This window comes from Ornithodoros turicata, chromosome 6 (assembly GCF_037126465.1).
Source record: "Ornithodoros turicata isolate Travis chromosome 6, ASM3712646v1, whole genome shotgun sequence".
Taxonomy (NCBI): Eukaryota; Metazoa; Arthropoda; class Arachnida; order Ixodida; family Argasidae; genus Ornithodoros; species Ornithodoros turicata.
The window spans coordinates 45,779,128-45,800,897 of NC_088206.1; the positions used below are offsets into that span (position 1 = coordinate 45,779,128).

Consider the following 21,770-nt stretch of genomic DNA (forward strand, 5'->3'; position numbering starts at 1 on the left):
TTGTGCTTCTTCAAACGCGCAAACGTGTCTGGAGCTAGAGCCACCTTTCCGTTCAATACATTAAGGCAAATTTCGGAGAGGTGTTTCATGTCGGACGAGGAAGAACGTCTCAAGACGTCGCGACGGCGCGGAGGGGGTAGAGTGGAGAGTACTTTGAGTAAAGTGAGGTGAGGGCGGAGATATATTGACGTTCGCCCGGAAAGATATTGCTACGCAACCTGTGATCCTCGTGTGTATAGTTGTGAAGATTCACGAGTAAATAAGCGTGGGGCGATGACATCGCTTGTTTATATGCGTCCAGAAAATACTCCAATCTTTTTCTGCCAAATAGCTGTTGCCCGAAATGTGCCATCTGGTGCACGCTGCGCACGGTGCGCCACAGGACGACGTAACTGGCGTTGTAGGATATAGTTCTAAAATGGCTACTACGCGAGCGCAGTGCGCGCTGCCTTTATACAGATAAACGTGCACTGCCTTTATACAGATAAACGCGCGCGCACTGAAAGGAGAGTGAAACCGAAACTGAGCAGTCACCAGTCGCCGCTAGGAGCGCGCGCGCGCAGCGGAGAGGCGAAACCGAAACCACCCGCGGGCGGGCGACGCAGAGGGCGCTAGGAGCGCGCGCGCATCCATAGCTGCCGCAGCGCGGCATCCCAGTCAGTTTCTCGCTGGCTGTCGCGGAGAGCAGACGTGTGCTCCGCAGTCCCTGCGCCCGCTCAGTTTCTGCCTGCCTGATGAGCAGTCGCCGCGGGGGAAAAGGTGAGTGATTTGCTGCGTTCCCTTTCTCGCATGTTCGCCGTGTTTAGCGGTGACCAACGAGTGATTTGCCGATGTTTGACTGCGCTCGTGTTAAGCCTTTTCTCGCATGTTTAGACTGGTTCAGCAGTGACCAAGCCTTTTTTCCGTGTTGACGCACGTTTAGCGGTTCCCGCCTTGTGCATGACAGCAAGGCTGACAGCAAGGCTTCCCTGGATTTGCTGCTCTCGTTTCGCCCCAGCACCATATGCACTCTCCACACGCTCATACTACAAGCTCTGACACAACTTGCGGCAACTGGCCATTCTGTGACGCTTCAATGAATCCCGGGACACGTAGGCCTTCTGGGTAACACCCGCGCAGACATAATAGCAAGAGACGCAACATCTAACACAGCTCTTCCTGCCACCCCTTTGCCCCTAACGATCTCTGTCTGCTCCCTGCACATTCGTCGGTGGCGTTGTGTCCGTACCCGGCAGTTCCGAGCGGACTCTACCTCATATCACCACTTCGTACGTCTAATTGACCCCATGCAGGACTTCACTATTGCCTGCCGCTGCAATAGAGCTGAAGAATCACTCCTCCACCGCTTTCGAATGAATGTTGCACGGACACCCTCACTCCTGCATAACATGCGCCAGACGAACTCCCCCGATTGCACAACTTGTTATGTGGAAGCCGACATCGAGCACTACCTCCTATACTGTAACCGGTACCTCCCAGAAAGACTCGTCCTCCAACGCCACTGGCGACAACTTGGCTACCCTAAAGGCTGGTTCACACTGTCACGTTTACGCTTACGGGCTACGGGTTGCGCTTACGTAGTACCCATCTCGTTGCCGGCTACGTTTCTCCATTGTTCACATTACTACGTTTCGGCGCTCCGTTCCTCCAATGAGGAGCGGCCTCCTAGAGCGCCATCCTTCCGAAGAAAAGCGAAATAGAGCCAGAGAGCAACATGGCGTCCAGCGCCTCGGTTCCGGCTGCTTTGGACGCTTGACGATGCTCTTAACTGCGTTGCTGTTTACATGTCATGTGGAAGCACCGTGAACTGGGCGCTAGTTGCTCAAGTCATCTCATCATTCCTCTTGATACACCACGAGCACAGAGGACGAAGAGCATGGTTACGAAGGCTTCTTCGTAGCCGCGAAACCTACGGGGAATACCATCATCTTGTGCGAGAGATGCGGCTCTTCGATGGCGCGACGCACTCTAATGTATTTCAGGATGACAAAGGAAAGGTTAGGCTCAGTATGCTCTTCACTAGATTTGTAGGCCGCAGTACGCACCGTGCGTGCCTTACAATTTATGTACTTCCTGCTATCGCTGGTGGAGCCACGTATCAAGCGGATGGACACCTCATTCCGAAAGGCCATCCCCGCAGCGGAGAGGCTAGCAATCACATTGAGGTACATTGAGTCTATTACTGACTGCCTCTGGCAACCTACTGCAATATGCTACTGCATTTCTTTAGGTACCTTGCTCACGGCTCCTCTCAACAGATATGCTAAGCGAGTTACAGAATCGGGAAATCCACAGCCTGTGGAGTCATCCGTGGAACCTGCGAGGCTATCTGGCATGTTCTTGAGCCTATATACCTCCTGGTGTGTATTCTGTAGTGTGATATTTTGTAAATGTCCTTGAGAACCCTGTGCTAGCAGCATAGCGCTATTCTGTGAGTAGCATAAGTGTTCGAAGCTGTCACATGTTATTTTATTTTATGATTATTATTATTACTATTTTCTATTTCAGTGCCCTGCTTTTTCTACGTGGGAAAGAGTAGCGCAAGACTTCGAGGGGCTCTGAAACATTGGAGCGCTTGATGGCAAGTATGTGGCCATTCAGAGGCTGCCAAATGGAGGTTCAGAGTTCCTCAATTACAAAGGTTACTACAGCATCGTCCTTCTTGCCCTTTGTGATGCAAGATATCGATTCCTTAAGGTTCTCATTGAGGAACAAGGCCGAGGAAGTGATGGCGGCATTTTTAGGAACTATGAATTTGGGTTCCAGCTGGCAAACGGAAGCCTTGATGTCCCTCGAACAAAAAAGCTTCCAGGTTGTTCATTGGCACTCCCACATGTAGTCGTCGCAGATGAGGCTTCCCATTGCTGCCAAATCTGATGCAGCCCTACCCTGGGAAACAGCTACCCTTGAAGAAGGCCGCCTTCAACTACAGGCTCTCACGAGCAAGGAGGATTATTGAGAACAGTTTTGGCATCCTAGCAAGCAGATGGCGCATCTACTGTCAGCCCATAACGGCAAGCCTCCCTACACTGAGGGCCATATAGTGATGAGCACGGTATGCCTCCATATTTACCTCCGCACCGAGGACGAAACAGTCTACACAGGAGCGACAGTGTTGCCCTGCTGGATACACAGACATAGAAAACTCGGCTGGCAAAGTTGTGCCTTGCAACTGGTGGACATGTGTTTCATCCAGTGATGCAATCAGGGACGCATCGTCTCTCAGCAGTAATATGTACTCTGCAAATGCTTGTAATGTGAGGAATGCGTACGCAAACTACTTCTGCTCAGTTGGAGAGGAAGAGGGACAGCACGACATCCTACGACGTGGATGCCTGCCAGAAAAATGAACTGTAGGAAGACATACACACTGTGTTCCAAATTTGTGTGTCAGTAATGAGAGGTGTGTACAGAACTCGGAACATCACTGCTTGGCTTCACACCAGTATTGTTACTAATGGTATCGTTTCTGTCAGACTACAGTAAACAGTGCATGTACATGTGTAAATGAAGGCATCATTTTTCAACAAATTATGGAAGAGAAGAACATGATTTCGTCTGTGTCTTCACCATACATGACATCAAACAGCACTTGCTGAATACGCATTTGAGCTTCGTGCTGCTTCTTCTCCGACAAGCTCGCCATTTTTTCCCTTAAACTAAGTAAAAAAAGAGTGTTACTGTCGGAGAAGTCGATGTGGGGCTGCTGGCATGCACTAGATTCTGCCATTTTTCTTGTGGCTGACACGAGTACATCCTGAAGGGCCGCAACGGTCTGTTCAGGTCTCCTTCTCTTTGGAGGCCTCGCACAACCCACCGTTGGAGTTTCTCCCCGGGATTCCTGTTCTTGTAGAACCTCGAAGGTAGCCGAGGGTGTGAACTGTGACCCCAAACTTTCCTGGAGGTGAATGTTTTAATCAAAAAGCTCACAACAAATACAAGGCATAGGACATAGTGAATGAGGATAGAGTTCACCTAGATATGTAACTAGAAAAAAATAAAAAATAAAGAAACTCAGAAAATCATGAGTTAAACAACTTTGCCTTTTTCTTTTTATTCTTACTGATATGAGGAAGAGGAAAATTAAAATTTTCATCTATTGCAGAATGCACTATGAATCCAGCATGCAACTTGGCCATTCCAATTCGCACAAGATGACATTTGCAAACACATCCTAAAATGCTTCATATGGGAGAATGTGATAAGGGCACCCTCAAAATGTGAAAGATAACTACTATCATACTCTGGTGAACAACTTCGCAATGTTCTGGCACCCTGACCTATACAAACAATATTTCCAAATTTTCAAAGCATAAAAAAATTCATATTTCCAGCAAAGCCAGAGATGTGACATCTCCAGATCTCCAATGTACACATTCAAAATGATGCAATGATGGGCTTACAGAACTAGATTGTGCCACTGGTGAGGGTGACGATAATTCTGTTCCCGGCACACTTGCAGGGGTTCCTGTGCCATCACGCACAAGGCTGAGCAGCAAGGCTGAATATATGGAATCGTTAAGTATTGCGCCCCGCTCCAAACACTGATGCTTACCTTGTGGCCCTGTTTGTACTAACGTGTCATTTATACTGTGCTCCTCAATTATGTCACTGTGTATGTCAGGCAGTACTCTTGGAGGGGTTGGCAGGGAGCTGGCGCAGTTCGTTGGAGGCTGATGGGGAATGGTGCCCTGCGTTTTTCTTGACAACACTGTCCTGTTCAATGAACCAATAAGCAAAGTGTGTCACCACCGGACTAGACTTTCATAAGTGAAATAAGAAATACCGTGTCCTAATGAAGGGTGACAAAAAGCTCAAAGGCTTCATGAACGGCCATTCTGGCCTGTTAGATCGGCCGGACCCGCTGGGTTGCTTGGTGGCCCGTAGCTCCCGGGCATAGCGGTCTCTGAGGTTCTGCCACGCCCGTTGACATTCTTCAACTGGAGGGAAGTAAATAAGTACAATGTAAGCAAGTAAGTAGTAATTGGTCTTGCCGAAACTACAAGGTGTCCACTTAGAAACATGGGTGTCTGGTTCGAACCCCACAGCGTCTGGGACACCGTCGCGTGTGCGGAGGGCGCGGCGCCAGTGCGGAGGCTTGTCCGCGCGCTTATAACATGCAGAGACATGCAAAGAAGGGTCATACACAAAAAGTACGAGTGAAAATATATTTATTAATGCCAATCAAGTTGAGATATATTTATTAATGCCAATCAAGTTGAGATATATTTATTATGCCAATCAAGTTGCCAGTTGTAAAGCCAATTGTGCCGGGAATTGTGCCAATTGTGATGCCAATCAGGTGAAGGAGAAAAACCAGTCGAAAAACCTTCACGACCTGTAACAGAAGAAACACAATACACATAATAAAGAATATACTTACTCATTACCAATTTCACAGCTTCCATATGGATATGACTCAATAGCATTAAAGAGATATCTCTTATCATCATATGGCATGAGTGCAAGCTTAGTTGTTTCTACTGTATACATGCATTGGCGCTTACTACATATGGTCCTTTGGGGGTGACTTACCTTCACACTATTAAACAAAACATCTTTATATACATCATGATGCAATTCTTACGAGCAATACTTTTCTTAACACATTTTGCTCTAGCAATTTGACTATCGTCACTCAATCGGATAGAATACATTTTTGCTTTCAGAGCAACCACCTCTTCAATTATCCTACCTCCAGTCTCATCCTTGAAGTGGAACAATGCCCCTTTATTTTTATTGCTATAGAGTGGATGATCAATGGGATAGGATGAAAGATTGAGGTGATCATCTGCAATCTTTTTGATTTCCTCTTCATACTCTGACGTATGAAACACACCGATGATAGAATCGGTATCTGAATACATGATGGTGATGGAGCAATTCAACTTTTCCAAGAGAGTGCAATAGACAAATTCATACATTATCAACTTGCTATAATCTAAAATATAAAAACCAATCTGCAATGGAAAGCTACACTTTACCTTCCTTTTCTTCATCTCATACAACACACAATTCTCAGACAAAATTTCAAATCGAATGCAGTCGTTCGAGGAGCTATATCTTTGGGCCTCTTCTTTGCTGAATGCTATCTTAATTGATCTAAATCGCCTGGGGGAAAGGAGCGTCCTGCCATAAAGGGCATTACAACTTAACTTTAGTATCTTCTTCTCAAAGTCCGTTTGCGCTGCAATGCGTCGCTTAATGTTCATTTCAATGTACGGGCCAAAGATCGTACCCTGACGAAATTTCAACACTCTATGAATTTTGCTAACCCGCATACCTAACTTACAATACAGACTCAACAAACGATAATGTACAACATACTGTTTTATCATTACAAGTGAGAAGTAACTTACCCTGTGCTGCAGGTTTGTAATTCAATTGGTCTTTTAGAGCCAACTGATACTCAGACAACCAGCTCTCGTCAACCTTTGCTTCATTGGAGCTAGTGGGAAATACCTGGTCTTCTGATGTAACTCCGGTGGGTAGACGAGGTCGCACACATAAATGTAGCCATACTCTGCATCCTGAGGATGGTTAATGATGTCCAAACTCAAAAATTCGGATTCGGGGCGCCCACTCGAATCTTCCAATAGGCAATGGCAATGTCTGGCAACTGGCATACAGACTGTTTGCATCCCAATAGGAGATGTAACTTTGCAGTTTCTCCGGGTCAAAGTTTGCACAATATTTGTTATTGGCAGCAGCATACCTCAATCCCTGTTGGCAAATACCAACCTCTAATAGAAGACTCGATGGTTCGATACATATCTTCATCTGTAAGCAGCTCGATCTCGGCCTTTGTATACTTGAGAGCAGCCTGCCAACTGAATCCAGGTAGACTGACAAAGTGCAGCACTTCCAATCCATATGTCTTCATAGAAAGCTGTCTAAAATGCTGCATAACATCTAACAGGAGCAGGACATCACATTCCAATAGATCATTGTATAATCTTTCAATGACTTGCAATCAAAATGATCATATGTTTCCCGAGCGAAAGCATACTCATTTTCACTGATGTGTGTTCCATTTAATCATCATAAAAACCATCCTTGGCCGGCAGGCATTCTTCATTGGAGACTTGAAAGCTTTTGATCCAGGAATATGGGTACACACCTTTCCTAGTTAAACGTACAAAGTCACTACCATACACTTGCTGTAGGCACTTAAATGCCTCAATTCCTTCCGACACCTTCAAACTATCCACCAAACAAGAAAGGGAACTATTTAAAAATTGTGTGGTGTCCCTGGATATGAAATTGCCATATTCAAAATTCCGAATCTTCTCCGAGCTTGTTGCGATGAGCTTGGGCGGGTGTTCCAACTTCAAAGCATGGAAGCAATGCAACAAGGAGCTGATGTCGTATTCAAGGTTGTGGATGAGCACGGGAATTTTGCCGCGATTGCTGCAACTGATGTTACATTCGTTACAAATGGTAGCCAAAAAGTTGCTGACACTGCTTTCACGGCTGTGATCGTGATGACGAACCTTTTTCCTACGAACCACTAAACAACACACCGCAATACTCACAGTGTGTTGCAGCGACATGTTTACGAGTTTCTTCGTCTGTGAGTTTAATGGGGGCAGGGCAACGACTGATATCGACCACACTGTTATGAAAACGTAACAGGCAGTCGACGCACCTGGAAGCGGCATCGGGGCCTAAATATTTTTCATTTGCCAGTATTTTCGAATCATATGTTCTGATTAGAATGCAACAGAAGGAACTCATAACATGCTTCTGCACGGCACTTTTCACATTCGTATTAGTGTCGAGGACAGACTCTGTATCGAGTCCGATAATATATGGAAATGCAAACGTGTGTCCATACTTGTCAAATTTTAGAACATTCTTACCTGGCTCAGGGAACTCCAACAAAAGCTCCTCAAAATTCCTGCACACTCTCCTATGTGGACACTAGGCTTTCCAGTGTTGTAAATCCCCTAGTACACTTTTCACAAAAAAATCTACATTTCTTACCATTCAATGTACTAAAATTCTTTATCCCAAAAAAGTGATTATCAAATTCTAATAATTGCACTTTACCGTTAAATGTGAGGACGTGGAACACGGGAAGTGTGGATACTCCCATCCTGATATGAGTACACATACACCTCATTTTGATTCCGTTCTTCAAATTCTGCAATCTCCGAATACGATACCGGAGCGTCCGGCCACCATTTGACTCGTGCCAATGGATTCGATTCGAGATCAACGAGATATTTGCGATATGTTTTCCAATCAATTGCATGCGCTTTTTGAGGATGCAATAGCGCTAAAAGTATTATATTTCAAACACTCGTTGTCTGGGCATTTACATTTGTGAGTGTTTTCTTTCTTTTTTTCAATCGGCGGGAATTACAGTGTCACAGCCAATCTTCTTTTTTTCAATTGTGCTTATGTTCAATTCGATTTCGGATACGTCTCGGGAGACGTAACCGCTACCTTCACCCTGATAATTTTCCAGGTTGCGTGCTAACTCGCTAATCATTTCATTTAGCGCAACCATTATATCCGCGAGACTATGAATTTCTCGCGACACGGCACTTAGAAAAGCAAAATGGCTACTCATCGAATCGCCAACTTGCTTTACCATCAATACTTTCACAGGCATATAAAATTTAAAAAGGTATGGGATGTTGTTGTAATATGGAAACCTATATCGTGTTGGTAATGTACCAGGTATTCGAATGGATCCTCGACAAAGTCGTCATACGGTGACGCGAACAGGACGTAACGTCCAAGGTACCCTTCAAAGGCTGCAGCGGTTTCAAAGAATGGAAAGTATGGTACGCTAACACCAGGATGAGCCACCGAAACATGTTCCGCGAGATTGTTCACAACAGGCTCTGGGCTATCAGGATTTTGCACGGCATCTGCCGGCGTAATAATATCATCAAAAACTCCATCCATCAAAACCTGATCAAATTCTAATCCCCACTCTTCATCAAACAAAGCAGGATCTAAATTTGGGACGTTAGCATCCTCCTCCATGCGACGAATTACCTCCTCAACGCAATCATACCCACAGATTCCACAGCGAGGCACTAGAAACAGACATTCCGTAAATTAAAATAAGAACAATATGCAAGAAGCAGACTTCCTTTTCAAAGATCTCGGCAGCACACCAAAACAAATTTTTTGGCAAAGGAAACAAGCACTGCAACCAGGGCAACAGAACTTGGTGGAAAAAAACAAGCCATGGGTCACTATTTTATAGTAAATGTGGGCGGAACCGAAAATTGTATGTAGAAAATCGTTAACCAATGGCATACTAAGAAAACCAATAGGCATCCTTTCCATCTCATTCTCTCCCAAATCAACGATGGAATAGACGAGTGCTATTCACTCTCCCTGGAGGGCTGTGAGTTTTTTTATAGCTTTTCTCCTCTCTTTCCAGTAACTTAAGGAGATTTTTGTTTAGATTACGAGTGTCTTCTGACAGGCGACTTGCCCATTGTGCAAACATTGAAGACACCACCAAGAAGTTTCTTTATACAAAATGGCAATCATCTGAGACAATGTCGATGCGGGGGATTGATTTCATCGAAATCGTCAGACTGGCTAGATCATAACATCAGACCATTTCTCGGATGCCATCCCAACTCGGATTGAGTATGAACTCGGCTGAGAGATTTCACTTGACTATACAGTGGATGATGTATAAAGACCTGATGAAATTAAACTCGTACTTGAATTGCAACGGACCTGAGAGTGACTTCACACTCATATTGCGATGTTTACCGTATCAACTCAAAACAAGATGCGGACAACTAAGGAAGAGACTACAAAGTTTGTCGCCGTGAAATGTGACTTGTTAAGACGATACCGTGATGGTGAACAGATTTCACCTGCCATTATCAATGCCGGTTTGAGAAGACCGATCCTTCGGAATTATTACATTCAGCATTCGCACTACATCGTCCAACGAAAAGAAGACAGATCTCGCAAGATAGTGAGTCTGGAGGATTACCTTCAAAGTGCTTGTACATTGAATAAATGAGAGAATTTTTCTTAAATGAGGTATTCCTCTTCAGTCATTTTTATTACCTTGAGATCGTTGTGTACAAGGTTATTGTCAAATAATGACATAATGCTTTTGAGTGAATAATTCTTACAAAGACGGGAAGCAAATACAGAAACAAATAGGCCACAGTGGGAGCTGTAGAGACTCTGTATACACTTGTCACAATATTCGTCAACAGGTAGATCTAGCAGTTCCTCTTCAATTGGTGGTAGACCAAAGCTGTCCACATAGATGAATCTATCATTTCGATCCATCATGTACAACAACCAATGCTGTCCCGGGCCGTCGTGTGGATGCGTATTAATGACAATGAAACCTTCTTCTTGAAGTGGCGAAACTCTGTCGACAGCGTAGGTTCCTCGATACATTCTCACAGTTTGAGGGTTCATTGAAAACAATAATTCAAGATCTAGAACGTCCATGATTTAATCCAAATGAACTGCAAGGTCAGCATTGACTGTCAATATCTTGGGGCTCTCACTTATAAGTATAATCGACACAGCGTGAGGCAATGGTTTTGCAAATTTAAGTTCAATTCTACAATTCCCTTACGTATCGGATTAAAGTAGCCGCCAACGGACTCGTCTGCACTGAGGTTCCAATGCAATATGAACGAATTAGTTTTATAATTCTGATAACGCAGCTCGACGCTTCTATCATTCAGTTAAGATAGGAAATCATAGTAGCTTCCTCTGCATAGGTCATTGTCCCAGTCGTATGAGAGTTGTTTTCGATGTCCGTCAATTGTTAGTGTTACTGAACTCACATTGAAATGTTCAAAATTGAAAGAACTCAGTTTGAAGTCACCCTGATAGGCGTCGGTCCGTGTCATAACCATTGAGATCCGATCTGGAATGCGATCGGTGTATAGATTGTCGAAAATACCATCCACTGAGCCAGCAGTTATTGTCTTAATTTTGCTCTCTAAACCTCGCATAGTGTAACACGCTGGATGTTTCTTCAGTATAGACTGGTGAGAAAGGAAAGTTGAGTTACTGACTTTGACTTTACGTAATGACAGTACTGCATTGTGTACCTCTCCTGGACCAGTCAATAAGCGATGCATGTCGCTGGCGTGCACAGCAGACACCCTAACATCCAATCCAGGTAATAATAGCTTAATTTGATCTGTCAAATCCGTATTAACATGCATGACAACTTCAAATAGTTTGCCACCACTTGTTCTAGAAATGAGTGCTTTAGCAACATTCGAATTTGGATCGTTTGCTGCATTTTCACCTGAATCATAAATATACATTCCGCAATCATTTACCGTTTTCTGAAGATGCGTGTTGGTGTGGAGCAAAGTATCAAGCATACACCGGTAGGAATTCAAACAATTTGATGATACCAATCGCTGATTGATATACACATTAATATACTTAAACATTGCAGCTCCCAAGTTATTCACGGGGAATACAACATCGTTGAATACACCATCCGCCGTTCTTGTATACGGATCACTCCCATCGCTTCTCAATATCTGCATAGTTAGTTTAATGTACATACTAGAAACATCGAGATAGAGATCGGATAAGTTGCTTATATTCCATTCAATCGTAGATTCGCCACCTGTAATTGTTGATACAGGGTAGAATAATTGATTCTCGCATGATTCTATAGAAATTTGAGTGGGTGGGATTTGAAAAAGCTCACACTCCCCCTTCAAAACCAATTCGGACTGGGCGTGGACTACGTTGACCAGTGACATGTTTGCGACTGAATACAATTGTCACCCTCTCCCATGTTTTATTTTTTAGGATTGTTTACCTGTAGCCACTTATTTCCCCTTTTTCCCCCCATCCACTTCTTTCAAGTTGGAAGACAGTGTGTCGCTTCTAAGAAGAAATGAATCGTTTCGCAGCTCTTTCTAAGCATCTTCCCATGACCTATGGTAGCGAGTACAAAATCCAATCCCGTGTCGAGACCTCCGGCGTCGTTTCGCGGCTCTTCCTAAGCAGCTTTTTATCGCATCTTCCCATGACCTATGGTAACGAGTACGAAATCCGATCCCGTGTCGAGACCGCCGATACGCACCACTTCTAATGGTTTTCTTTCAAATTGGACAACTCCGTGTCGATGCGCCGGTTCTAACGGCTTTTTTTTACTTACCCCCACCGCAATCCGTTATCGTCGCGACCTCCCGTGTCGATGCGCCGGTTCTAATGGCTTTTTTAAGTGGACAGTCGCACTTATCCCCACTGCAATCTTGCCTTATTTCCCACATTTTTACTATCCAGTCAGACAAACGGACGCCAGCGTTGACGAAAATATCTATTCCTCACTCCAATTGGGTTGCTTGTCAAAAACGTCTTTTCTTCTTCTTTTCCTACGTCTGCCACCGTCGCCAGCGAAATCTTTTAACACTTGCGACTTAAGCTCGGATGCACTGTTTCTAATGGCTTCTTTCAGATGTTGACCATCTGATAGTTTTCGTGCCAGGTTTTTTGCTGCATTCATTGCGGTCTTAGTAACGTATGGATGTGCTCGTCGCAGGAGTGGTAATGCAAACTTGCGCAATGATTTAAGGAATCCACTGCCCCTCTGGAACATTGGTCCTGAGTATGGCGTAATATTGCCAAGTTCGTGACCGTAGTGGATTTCCGGGATTTCTTTAAGATACATGTCTAAAATGTAGAGCTAGAGCTGTTTTGCCAGGTCCTTTGAAGTGGAGAGGTCGACCAGAGTCGTCACACAACTTAATTGAAATGAAATTTATTTCATGATGCAATAGCTTAAAATATTGTATGTTTTGGAAAGCATAATGAATGATATTGTCTTCCTTTGCAGAGTATGGAACTAATTTTAATATGGGAAACTTCTTTGCAACCAAGTGCGATGATTCGATAATATCGCAAGAAACTATAAAATGATGGAATAATGGTGTAAGTCTGAGGTGTGTGTTTCCACTTGTACTGTTCGCAAAAGTTGTAAGTGGTGCAAAACCTGATGGTGCAAAACCTGATGGTGCAAATCAGAAAAGAGAGGTATTCTGATAGATGAATAGTAACACCGTGACAATTGGGTTGATAGTGCAGAGCTTTCTGTCATTACTATATGTGAGTAGAGCTTTGCCTTCTAATTAATTGTTGATTGTATGTAGCAGTAATTTCGGAGTTTCATAATGATCTGGTGGAATAGTTATTCTTTTTGTAACAAGTACTTCTTTCTCTATAATCAAGTCATAAGTGCGTTCAAATGGATCTCCATAGTAGTAGGCTGTATCATCTTTTATATTAAAATTATTTAATCTGAGGAGATTCTTGAGCTGTTCTGGAATAGCAAAGAGACTGTGTAATGACTGTGACAATCTATAACTATTCTCTCGGAATGTTACAGTTGCTTCAATTTTGTGTGTTTTAAAAAAGCGATTTAATGTTGTCTTTAACGTGTCTTTGATTTAATGTTGTAACAACCTGGAATGAATGCGATCAAGCCATTTGAAGTAAGAATAGAAATTTCTTCTAGTATGCATAGCTGCGAAGCGAATTCCTCTCGAATGAATGTGTCCTGACGAGGCACCTTAGAACCTATCACAGTATTGCCTTGAATGGATGACACTCCAATAGTCTCTTGCAAGTTTTCATCTATAAATTTAATTGACCGAACAGAATGTGGTAAACGGAATACATATCTCCCTTCAATATAATTGAGAGAACTGTTCAAGTTTTCAAAAGCTCTAGAAGGGCCATTTCGATAGTTTTTTTAACGACAATAGTCTTGCGAACCTCTGCAAATTCTTTGTAATCAACCTGCATGACACCATCATCACTCCGCGGTATATTGTAGAATAGATTACAGATAGATAGTTCTTGTAATCCAACTTCATACTTTCCACTCAGTTGTAGGGGTGCATTCAAAGCAATTGTAAAGTTGTCCAGTGTATTTGTTGGATATAATTCGGTACAATCATTGGACAGGAGGTACATATAAAACTCAGAGCCTGGCAACATCGTGCACTGGAACCCACGAATTAAATGAATCGTCATAACCAGCCCACTTCACTTTATAATGAGTGACTCCATCAATTTTCTTACTGGATATATTTTTTTCAATTGGATATGGGTCATCAGGCTCTTTAATAACGCGCTGCAATTCGTTTGCATAATATGTGCCCTCTTCTTCTACACCATCTGGGCCTGCAATGTAAAAGACAGGTGGATCTGTTTTCTTATACCTCGAAATTGTATAGATAACGTGAGACCAGTGTCCTGTGTACCCCTTGTCAAATATTGATCGATTCAATAGAACACGAACTTGCTGGCCAATTTCGAATAGTATTGTGATGTCATCATCTTTTTTACTATTGAGTCTATTGAAGAGCTCAACCTCGTTACTTTCATTCACTTCATTCGGTGCCATTTTAATAGTTCTATGGTAAGAATTGTTATAATCTTCTATAATCTTTGGAAGAATTTTAAGGTACTTGTGATGTCCTTTACTACGGAAATAACGGAATAGGCGAGCTTTAATAGTCCTAATGGCGCGTTCAGCTAGACAAGATTTATTAATTGAAAAAGAATGATAGAGGGCTATATCATGTCGCCTACACCAAGCCTGCACACGTTTGTTGAAGAACTCAGACCCCTGATCTACATGGATTAGCCGTGGTTTTTCCCCTCTCTTTCGATATATCTTCATAAATCCTTTCTTCACATCTTCACCTCGCTTGGTCTTGAGAGGTGTGGCCATGACTTGCCTCGACAAACAGTCTATCACAAGCAGTATGTATGAGAATCCTTTATTGTATTTCGTGTATTGGATGAATGAAATGAGGTCTGCTTGATGTAGATCATTCAGGTGGAGTGAGATGACTTTCCTTCTCTTAAATCTTCGTCTTGCATCTTTGTGGAGAGTATAGACATCATCGCGTTGTAATTCTTGTAGTGCTTCTTTCCTTGTGATTTTCCGTGCCTTTTGATATCGTTTGACCCCTCCGAGCCCGCCGTCAGGTGATCTGTAGCTCATTCTTCTGAGAAATATTCTTCATCCGAAGATGAAATCAACTTTGTTCTTTGCGGCGACTTGTAGGTCTCCCACAATATTTTCTTCTTTGATTTTCTTTTCTGTCTGATCTTGTGTGATGGTAGAAGTTTTGACACCTTTAGAAACCAAGCGGGCCTCACTCGTTTATGACCGGATAGGTACAAGACCAATTCCATTATACTAGAGCCCTGAATGGTTTTGTTGTTATGAATGATTTCTCCTTTTTCATTCCATGACAAACTCCTCGGTATCGCTGACACTATGCGCCTAACTTTTTCAATATTTATATTATCTGGTAGAGCGTCATAATCGAACTTTCTGCTAATACTTTCCTCCATTTGTAATGGTTTTATTATTGGCGGATCTGATTCTATTGTCGGTTTCAATTGATTTTTTATAGTGTAGTACATAGCTGTTAGCATACGCTTTACCTTTACATCTTCGCTTTCATTAGATTCCAAAATAGTGTCCACTGGATTTAATACCTCGATCTTTGTTGCCATTTTCAAACACCAGCTACCTTAGCTATAGCCCACCCTGCTACACCACCTAATATACTAGTCAAGCCTGTCAGTAATAGTGGGAGTAATGGGACCAAACCTCCTTGTTGTCGATATAAAAACTTTTGTAGCTTCTTTGGTGATTTGTGCAATGTTTTATATGCGATGTATCGAATTGTAGCTTTATATTTCTTTAAATCTTTGTATAGTTTCGGTGAAAGTTTAACATTACCATTCAATATATTCTTGCAAACTTCGGAAAGAGCTTCAATGCTGTGTGGAGGAGCCTCCTTCAATATATTTTCCCGTTCTTTTGGAGTGCAGGTTGCAAGCACTTTAAGGAAAGTTAAATGGTGACGTAGACTTTTCATTTTGGTATGAAAACAAATTGTGACTCGAGCTTGGTTATACCTGTTCGCAATCTTTTATCAGACTGGGTAAGTGGGTGTAGGTCAATCACTAGATAACCAAATGGTTTCTCTGTTGCTTGTTCGAATGCATTCAGAAAGTATGGCAACCGTGATTTCCCGAAGATTTGTCGTCCTAGAAGTTCGAGTTGCGTACGAGATCTTAAATTATTAAATAATATTATATATGTGCTGTTGTGTGATAGAGTGCGGTAGTTTACATCGTTATGGAATAAGTATTGGCAAAGAAAAATAATTGATGCATTCTTGTGATGGGACGCTCTTGTATAGAGGTGAACCATATCTTGCATAACATTCTTTTCAGTCATGAGATCATCAACTATAATCAGTGTTGGCATGTTCTCATCCCATGTCATTGATAATTCTTTACTAAATGTAATTTTAGTGAATTCATTCTGCCAGCTAGCGTCATATTTACTAACATAAAATATTTGTTTTGGGACTACATTGAATACTGATAGATTTTTAAGGATATTACGAACTAAGTAAGTTTTTCCTGACATGGAAGGTCCGCATACAATAATTCGTGCAGGGTGGATGAAAGAAAACGGTCTTACGTCGGACATTGTGTCGCAGAGGTAGAACTGAAACTGATAATAAGATGTATTGATAACTAGATTTATTACCATCCACCATCGATTTGATCAAATTGACTTTTCGCAGACTCTCGTTTGATCCTGAGGAGATGTTCGTGAGACAAAACGCGTCTGATAGCTTCAGCTTTTGCTTCATGAATTTCTTGTTTCAGACGCCATTTCCTGTCTTCGTTAGACTCAACTTCCTCCTCTTCACATTTCTTTCCAAAACAGCGACGAAAGAGCTTCCACATAATTATTTTGGGAGAGAGCTCCTGGTCTGGGGAACGAATGGGAAAATGAGGAGGTGGGCTCGCTCGAACGGTAATAAATGGGAACGAGTGGAGAGGAGGTTGTATGATAATGAGGATGCGCGCGTTTAAAAGTTTCTTCCTCACTTGACTGACACACATTCCAAAAAAATGTCCAACGAAAACGGTAAGTTTTTGATTCGCAATGTAGTTCTTTTTTCTCGTGGATATTGTCTTTTTCAGAGCTCAGCTCGAGCCCAATATACTTTGAAAACGGTAAGGAATTATAAAGAATATGAAAAAGGTGTTTAAATTTGATTTCATGTTTCAGCTCCAGAGTCACCGCCGCCGCCGATATGTATGTATTATTGTGTTGTGTGTATAGTTGATGTTGTTGTGTGTGTGTGTGTGTGTGTATTATTAATTGATAATATCTTTTCAGCTTACACACCAGTACCAAGACCAACGCCTGAATGTAAGTAAAAGTTATAGCATAATTACAATAATAAATTATGTTCACTTACAGATTACTGGGGTCCGTCGCCACAGTGTATGTATTAATGAAATGTATAAACTGATATTAATTTAGATTCGCTTACAGATTACTGGGGTCTGCCACCACAGCATTGTATGTATTATTGAAATATAAGTGTGGTTTCATATAATAACAACATTCACTTTTTCAGGTCAGTGCTGTGTCCAACGTGAGTTATCGTGTGGTAAGCAAATGTGACGACGTTAATTTTATGTTTTCTTTCAGGAGCGGAAACAAATGAGTTTCTAAAAAATTTAATAATAGAGACATTGAATGAAATATTTAGAGAGCAATAAATGTATATATTATTTATTATGTGTATTGTGTTTCTTCTGTTACAGGTCGTGAAGGTTTTTCGGCTGGGTTTTTCTCCTTCACCTGATTGGCATCACAATTGGCACAATTCCCAGCGCAATCGGCTTTACAATTGGCAACTTGATTGGCTTTACAATTGGCATTAATAAATATCGCAACTTGATTGGCATTAATAAATATATTTTCACTCGTACTTTTTGTGTATGACCCTTCTTTGCATGTCTCTGCATGTTATAAGCGCGCGGACAACCCTCCGCACACGCGCCGCGCAGGGAAAAATACGCGCAGGGCTCAGGGCAGGGAATCTCTAGTTTCGCCACCTTGTAGTCTCGGCAAGACCAATTACTGCTCAAGTAAATGTAATAAGCGCTTGTTCCATTGATTCCTACTACGCATCGTCGACAGTGCAACCTACAACTCGCCACGTCGGACAGATTCATTGTGAAAATCTCACCTGACAAACCCACTGCTATGCTGATTGTCATCCATGACTTTTCTTTTTTTGTGGCATCCCTGTAGTCGCTTCTTTTGCTATTGTATAGCCAGGGAAACTTCTCAACTTGGAGAATAAGCGCTTCTAAAACATCCACACTTTGCGCCATCTTTGCATGGAGACGCGCGAAACAAAACGCATGCGCGGCATCTGAAGTTTTCTGCCATCCTAAGGGCCAGTGCGCTTACGGTTACGGTGCTCGCGGGAGAAAAGTTGAAGTTGCCTCAACTCCTTGCGGAAACGATCTTACGGGCGCAGTCGCTTCGTCGTCATGGCAACCCCCACCGTAAGCGCCCGTAACCCGTAGCCGCAAGCGTAAACGTGACAGTGTGAACCAGCCTTAAGACCGGTGGCGGATAGAGGACGGATAAGAGGCGCATATTTTGCTGCTCTTGTTAATTGTCTGCCAGCCTTATCCGCCACACCACCGAAGCGTTAACAACCCTAGTAAAAAATTCCAGCTGGAAATGCAGTGGGAATTCCAGCTGGATTATTGGACTGGTTCCAGCCTGGAATATAACTGGATGTAGCCTGGAAACAGGCTGCATCCAGCCGGAGAAAGAGTGGTCTAGAACCGGTTCCACAGTGGACACAGGCTGGAACAAGGCTGGATATGTAGCATGTCCCCAGCCGGAATATCGTGTCCCGATGTAGGAGTGCTTCCACTTCAGCCTACCTTCTGGTGGAACCCATGTTCCAAGGCGGGAGGTTCCGCTCAAGTAGAAGCAACTTATAGAAGATAAATTGCTGCACAAAGCAGAAACTGGAAACACGCTAAATGAACAAAGTGACAATCAGCAATATATTCAAATATTTATTTTAATAAAAATAACTAATACCCCATAACAGGTATGATAACAAATATACTACAAATAGTGTACATGCAGCAACAGTGGCAACACTATGAGACGATAATGTGATATCACACAATTTGATGCAAAGTTTGAGCATGTGCAAAAATCACAAAGGTCACTTGTCAGGCGCTAGTTCTCATTTAACTGTCCGACAAAGTAAGTCTGTCCCGTGCAAGCGGGACAACGACACATCATGATGGCAGTTCAGATAACTATAGATAAGTATCGGGTCACTACTGTACCTCTTGGTTCAGATTTAGGACTTGAGGATCAACCGTATTGCCCACGCCGCTTACCCTTTGTCGTAATAGAGCTCGTGCACGGGTTCAGGAACAAAATGCATAACGGAGCACACGACTACACAAATGCAAAGACGTTCGCATTTTTATACGGTCGGCGAAGGTGAAATTCAGGAGGGAACACCTAAATTACCAGGCTGTACCTTAGACGCCAACACGACAACCGACGCTTCCCAGTTCAAAGCAGATTCTGAGTTGATGCCGATGGCGGTTAGTCGTATTTTACGATGAGAGCATCATGACTATAGTTTCGGTTTGAGAGACCGGGAAAGCTCACGTCTTGCAACGTAAAGCCAATCATTATCTTTTCTTTTCTTTTTTTTTGCGATCTAGTCATGTACGCCTTGCACACTTTTGGGTATTGATTTGTTTTCATTATTGTGTTATTTATTTATTTTAGTATTATTTTAATTATTTTATTATATTTGGGCATAAATAAATTATTTGCAGATATTTGTGAAATTAATTTCGCCTTCTTGTTTGCTTTATATAAGGCAAGATTATCTTCTCAGCGTACTCGCTGGAACATCCCATTTCCAGCTTCGTTCCAGCAGGGAACCATCCTGGTTTCCGAATGGAAGTTGGATGGTTTCAGAATGGAAATTCAAACAGCACTGGACCCAGCATGGAAACAGCCTTGGCAAGCCTAGCTCCAGCCTGGAATGGCTCTTCCAGGCTGGTTCCACAGTGGATCCAGGCTGTTTTTTTTTACTAGGGAACAACAAAAAGAACGCAATAACAAGACAAAGAAAACAAGCTTCCCTCACGTGTTCACTGAAACAAAAGTGGACGTATTTCTTTGTTTTGTTTGTTGAGTGCCTCGCGAAACAGTGTGGCTGATAGAATCGTGGCGGTTACGAATATTCCCCAGGCGAAAATCTGGACTGGTCTCAGAATGGTTCCAGTTGAATCTGGACTGGTTCCAGTTGGATGTTTGATGGTCCCGGAATGATTCCAGTTGAATGTGGATGGTCCCAGCTGGATTTCCAAGTGGGGTGGCTGAATCCACTTTGCTGACATCAGTGGTACCGCTCTGGTCTCAGATGGTTCCAGAAGTTCCAACTGGAGCCTCACAGTTACCATTTTGTTCCCAGAATGGTCACTTGAGACTCCAAGTTGGGCAGCTTCCCAGCTTCCCCCTTTGAGATTTCATCTTGTCCACACTTGCCATATGTCCTTCTGGTTTTGTTTGATATGTTACTCTGTTCTATTTTAGCACATGCGTGACCTCTTTTTATTGCTGTTTATCCAGGTGCACGCGTCTGCGATGAAATATACTATATCCCTGTAACTCCAATTCGTGCACATATTCTCATCTGAAGGTGCATGAATATCATAACATATTAAGTACCAGAGAAATGTCAAAAAATACATCTCAACAACAACAAGAATTCAACTAAATAACTAGAAGAAAGACAACGAAAAAAAAAAGAAGAAAAGGTAATTGCAGAGGCTGATGCAATGTGAAGACGCCACGGCCACCACGGCGGCTCGGCGAGAGCCGAAAGAGAGAGGAGAGGGCGAGAGGCGAGACTGGAGTTAAAGGTCGGAACCAGGCTCCTACAGCTCCCCATAGAGCCCATAGTTTGAGATAATTCAGACAACACTGGACATGCAACCAACGAAAATGAACTATGATGCCTACCTTTCGGCCAATCAGGAGTCTCTTAGTTTGGCTCGCCTTTCGGCCCGGTACTGGCTACCATCGGCTTTTACTTTTACTGATTTTCATGCCCGACGCTTGTTATTCCGTATTCCAGAACAACTAGGCAAATTTTTGAAAAAATACACATTTATTTGAAACATCGTACTGATTCAATAGCCTAACACAAATATTCACCGTGCCTACAGAGTCCAAATCGTTGCGTTCGTTGACCAAGTTCGAACTCGAAAAACACTCACACACTCTACTCCCAGAAGTGAGCGACGCTCACACGAGTGCACGCGATTTCACGGTGAGCATCTCCTTTCGTTGGTTGCAGTGCGAGGGTTTCAACGAAGCGGGCAATGCTTGTCGCACGGACACCGAATCCTGTCTCCATTGTGACTGCATTTGAAAATGCGACGGCGCTCACAAGTGTTCCTCAGGCGTGAGCTCACCACTGCATTCCAGTTCTGAACTCGAGAGACTGTTCGTACGTAGGATGACACACGAACAAATCTGGGACTTCTCTTTGAACAATGCCATCATACCGTGGAGTCAACTGACATCGTCGAGACGAGAGACGCCGCTGCCACTTCCCTTCCTTCTCTTCTCGCCTGCCAGACAGGCAGCCCGCGAAAGAATGCGCTTTTGAAACTTTGCCAACCAATAGCGCAGCGCGCAATGTCCTTCGGCCAATGGGTATCAACTATGATGCCTGACGGAGTAATACCACGTGTTTATGACGTGCAAACATTTTTTTAGAGCCGCGAACAGGGGGAGCTGTGGGGGCCTGGTCGGAACTTGGACGCATCGTGGCAAGTTGGTTTTGTCTTCCGTTGCCGTCGCAAGGATGGTG

General features: G+C 43.1%; 1 protein-coding gene across 1 annotated transcript in view; it reads right to left on the reverse strand.

Annotated features, from left to right (window-relative positions):
- Positions 1–3,779: 3,779 nt before the first annotated feature.
- The window catches only part of LOC135398565 (uncharacterized), a 168,598-nt gene continuing 150,607 nt past the window's right edge, over positions 3,780–21,770 (reverse strand). The window contains exons 4-6 of the mRNA XM_064629955.1: positions 4,787–4,940; positions 4,556–4,716; positions 3,780–3,898 (exon numbers count right to left, since the gene is read on the reverse strand). Coding sequence (XP_064486025.1) covers positions 3,780–3,898; positions 4,556–4,716; positions 4,787–4,940 — 434 coding nt within the window. The remainder of the gene's footprint in view (positions 3,899–4,555; positions 4,717–4,786; positions 4,941–21,770) is intronic.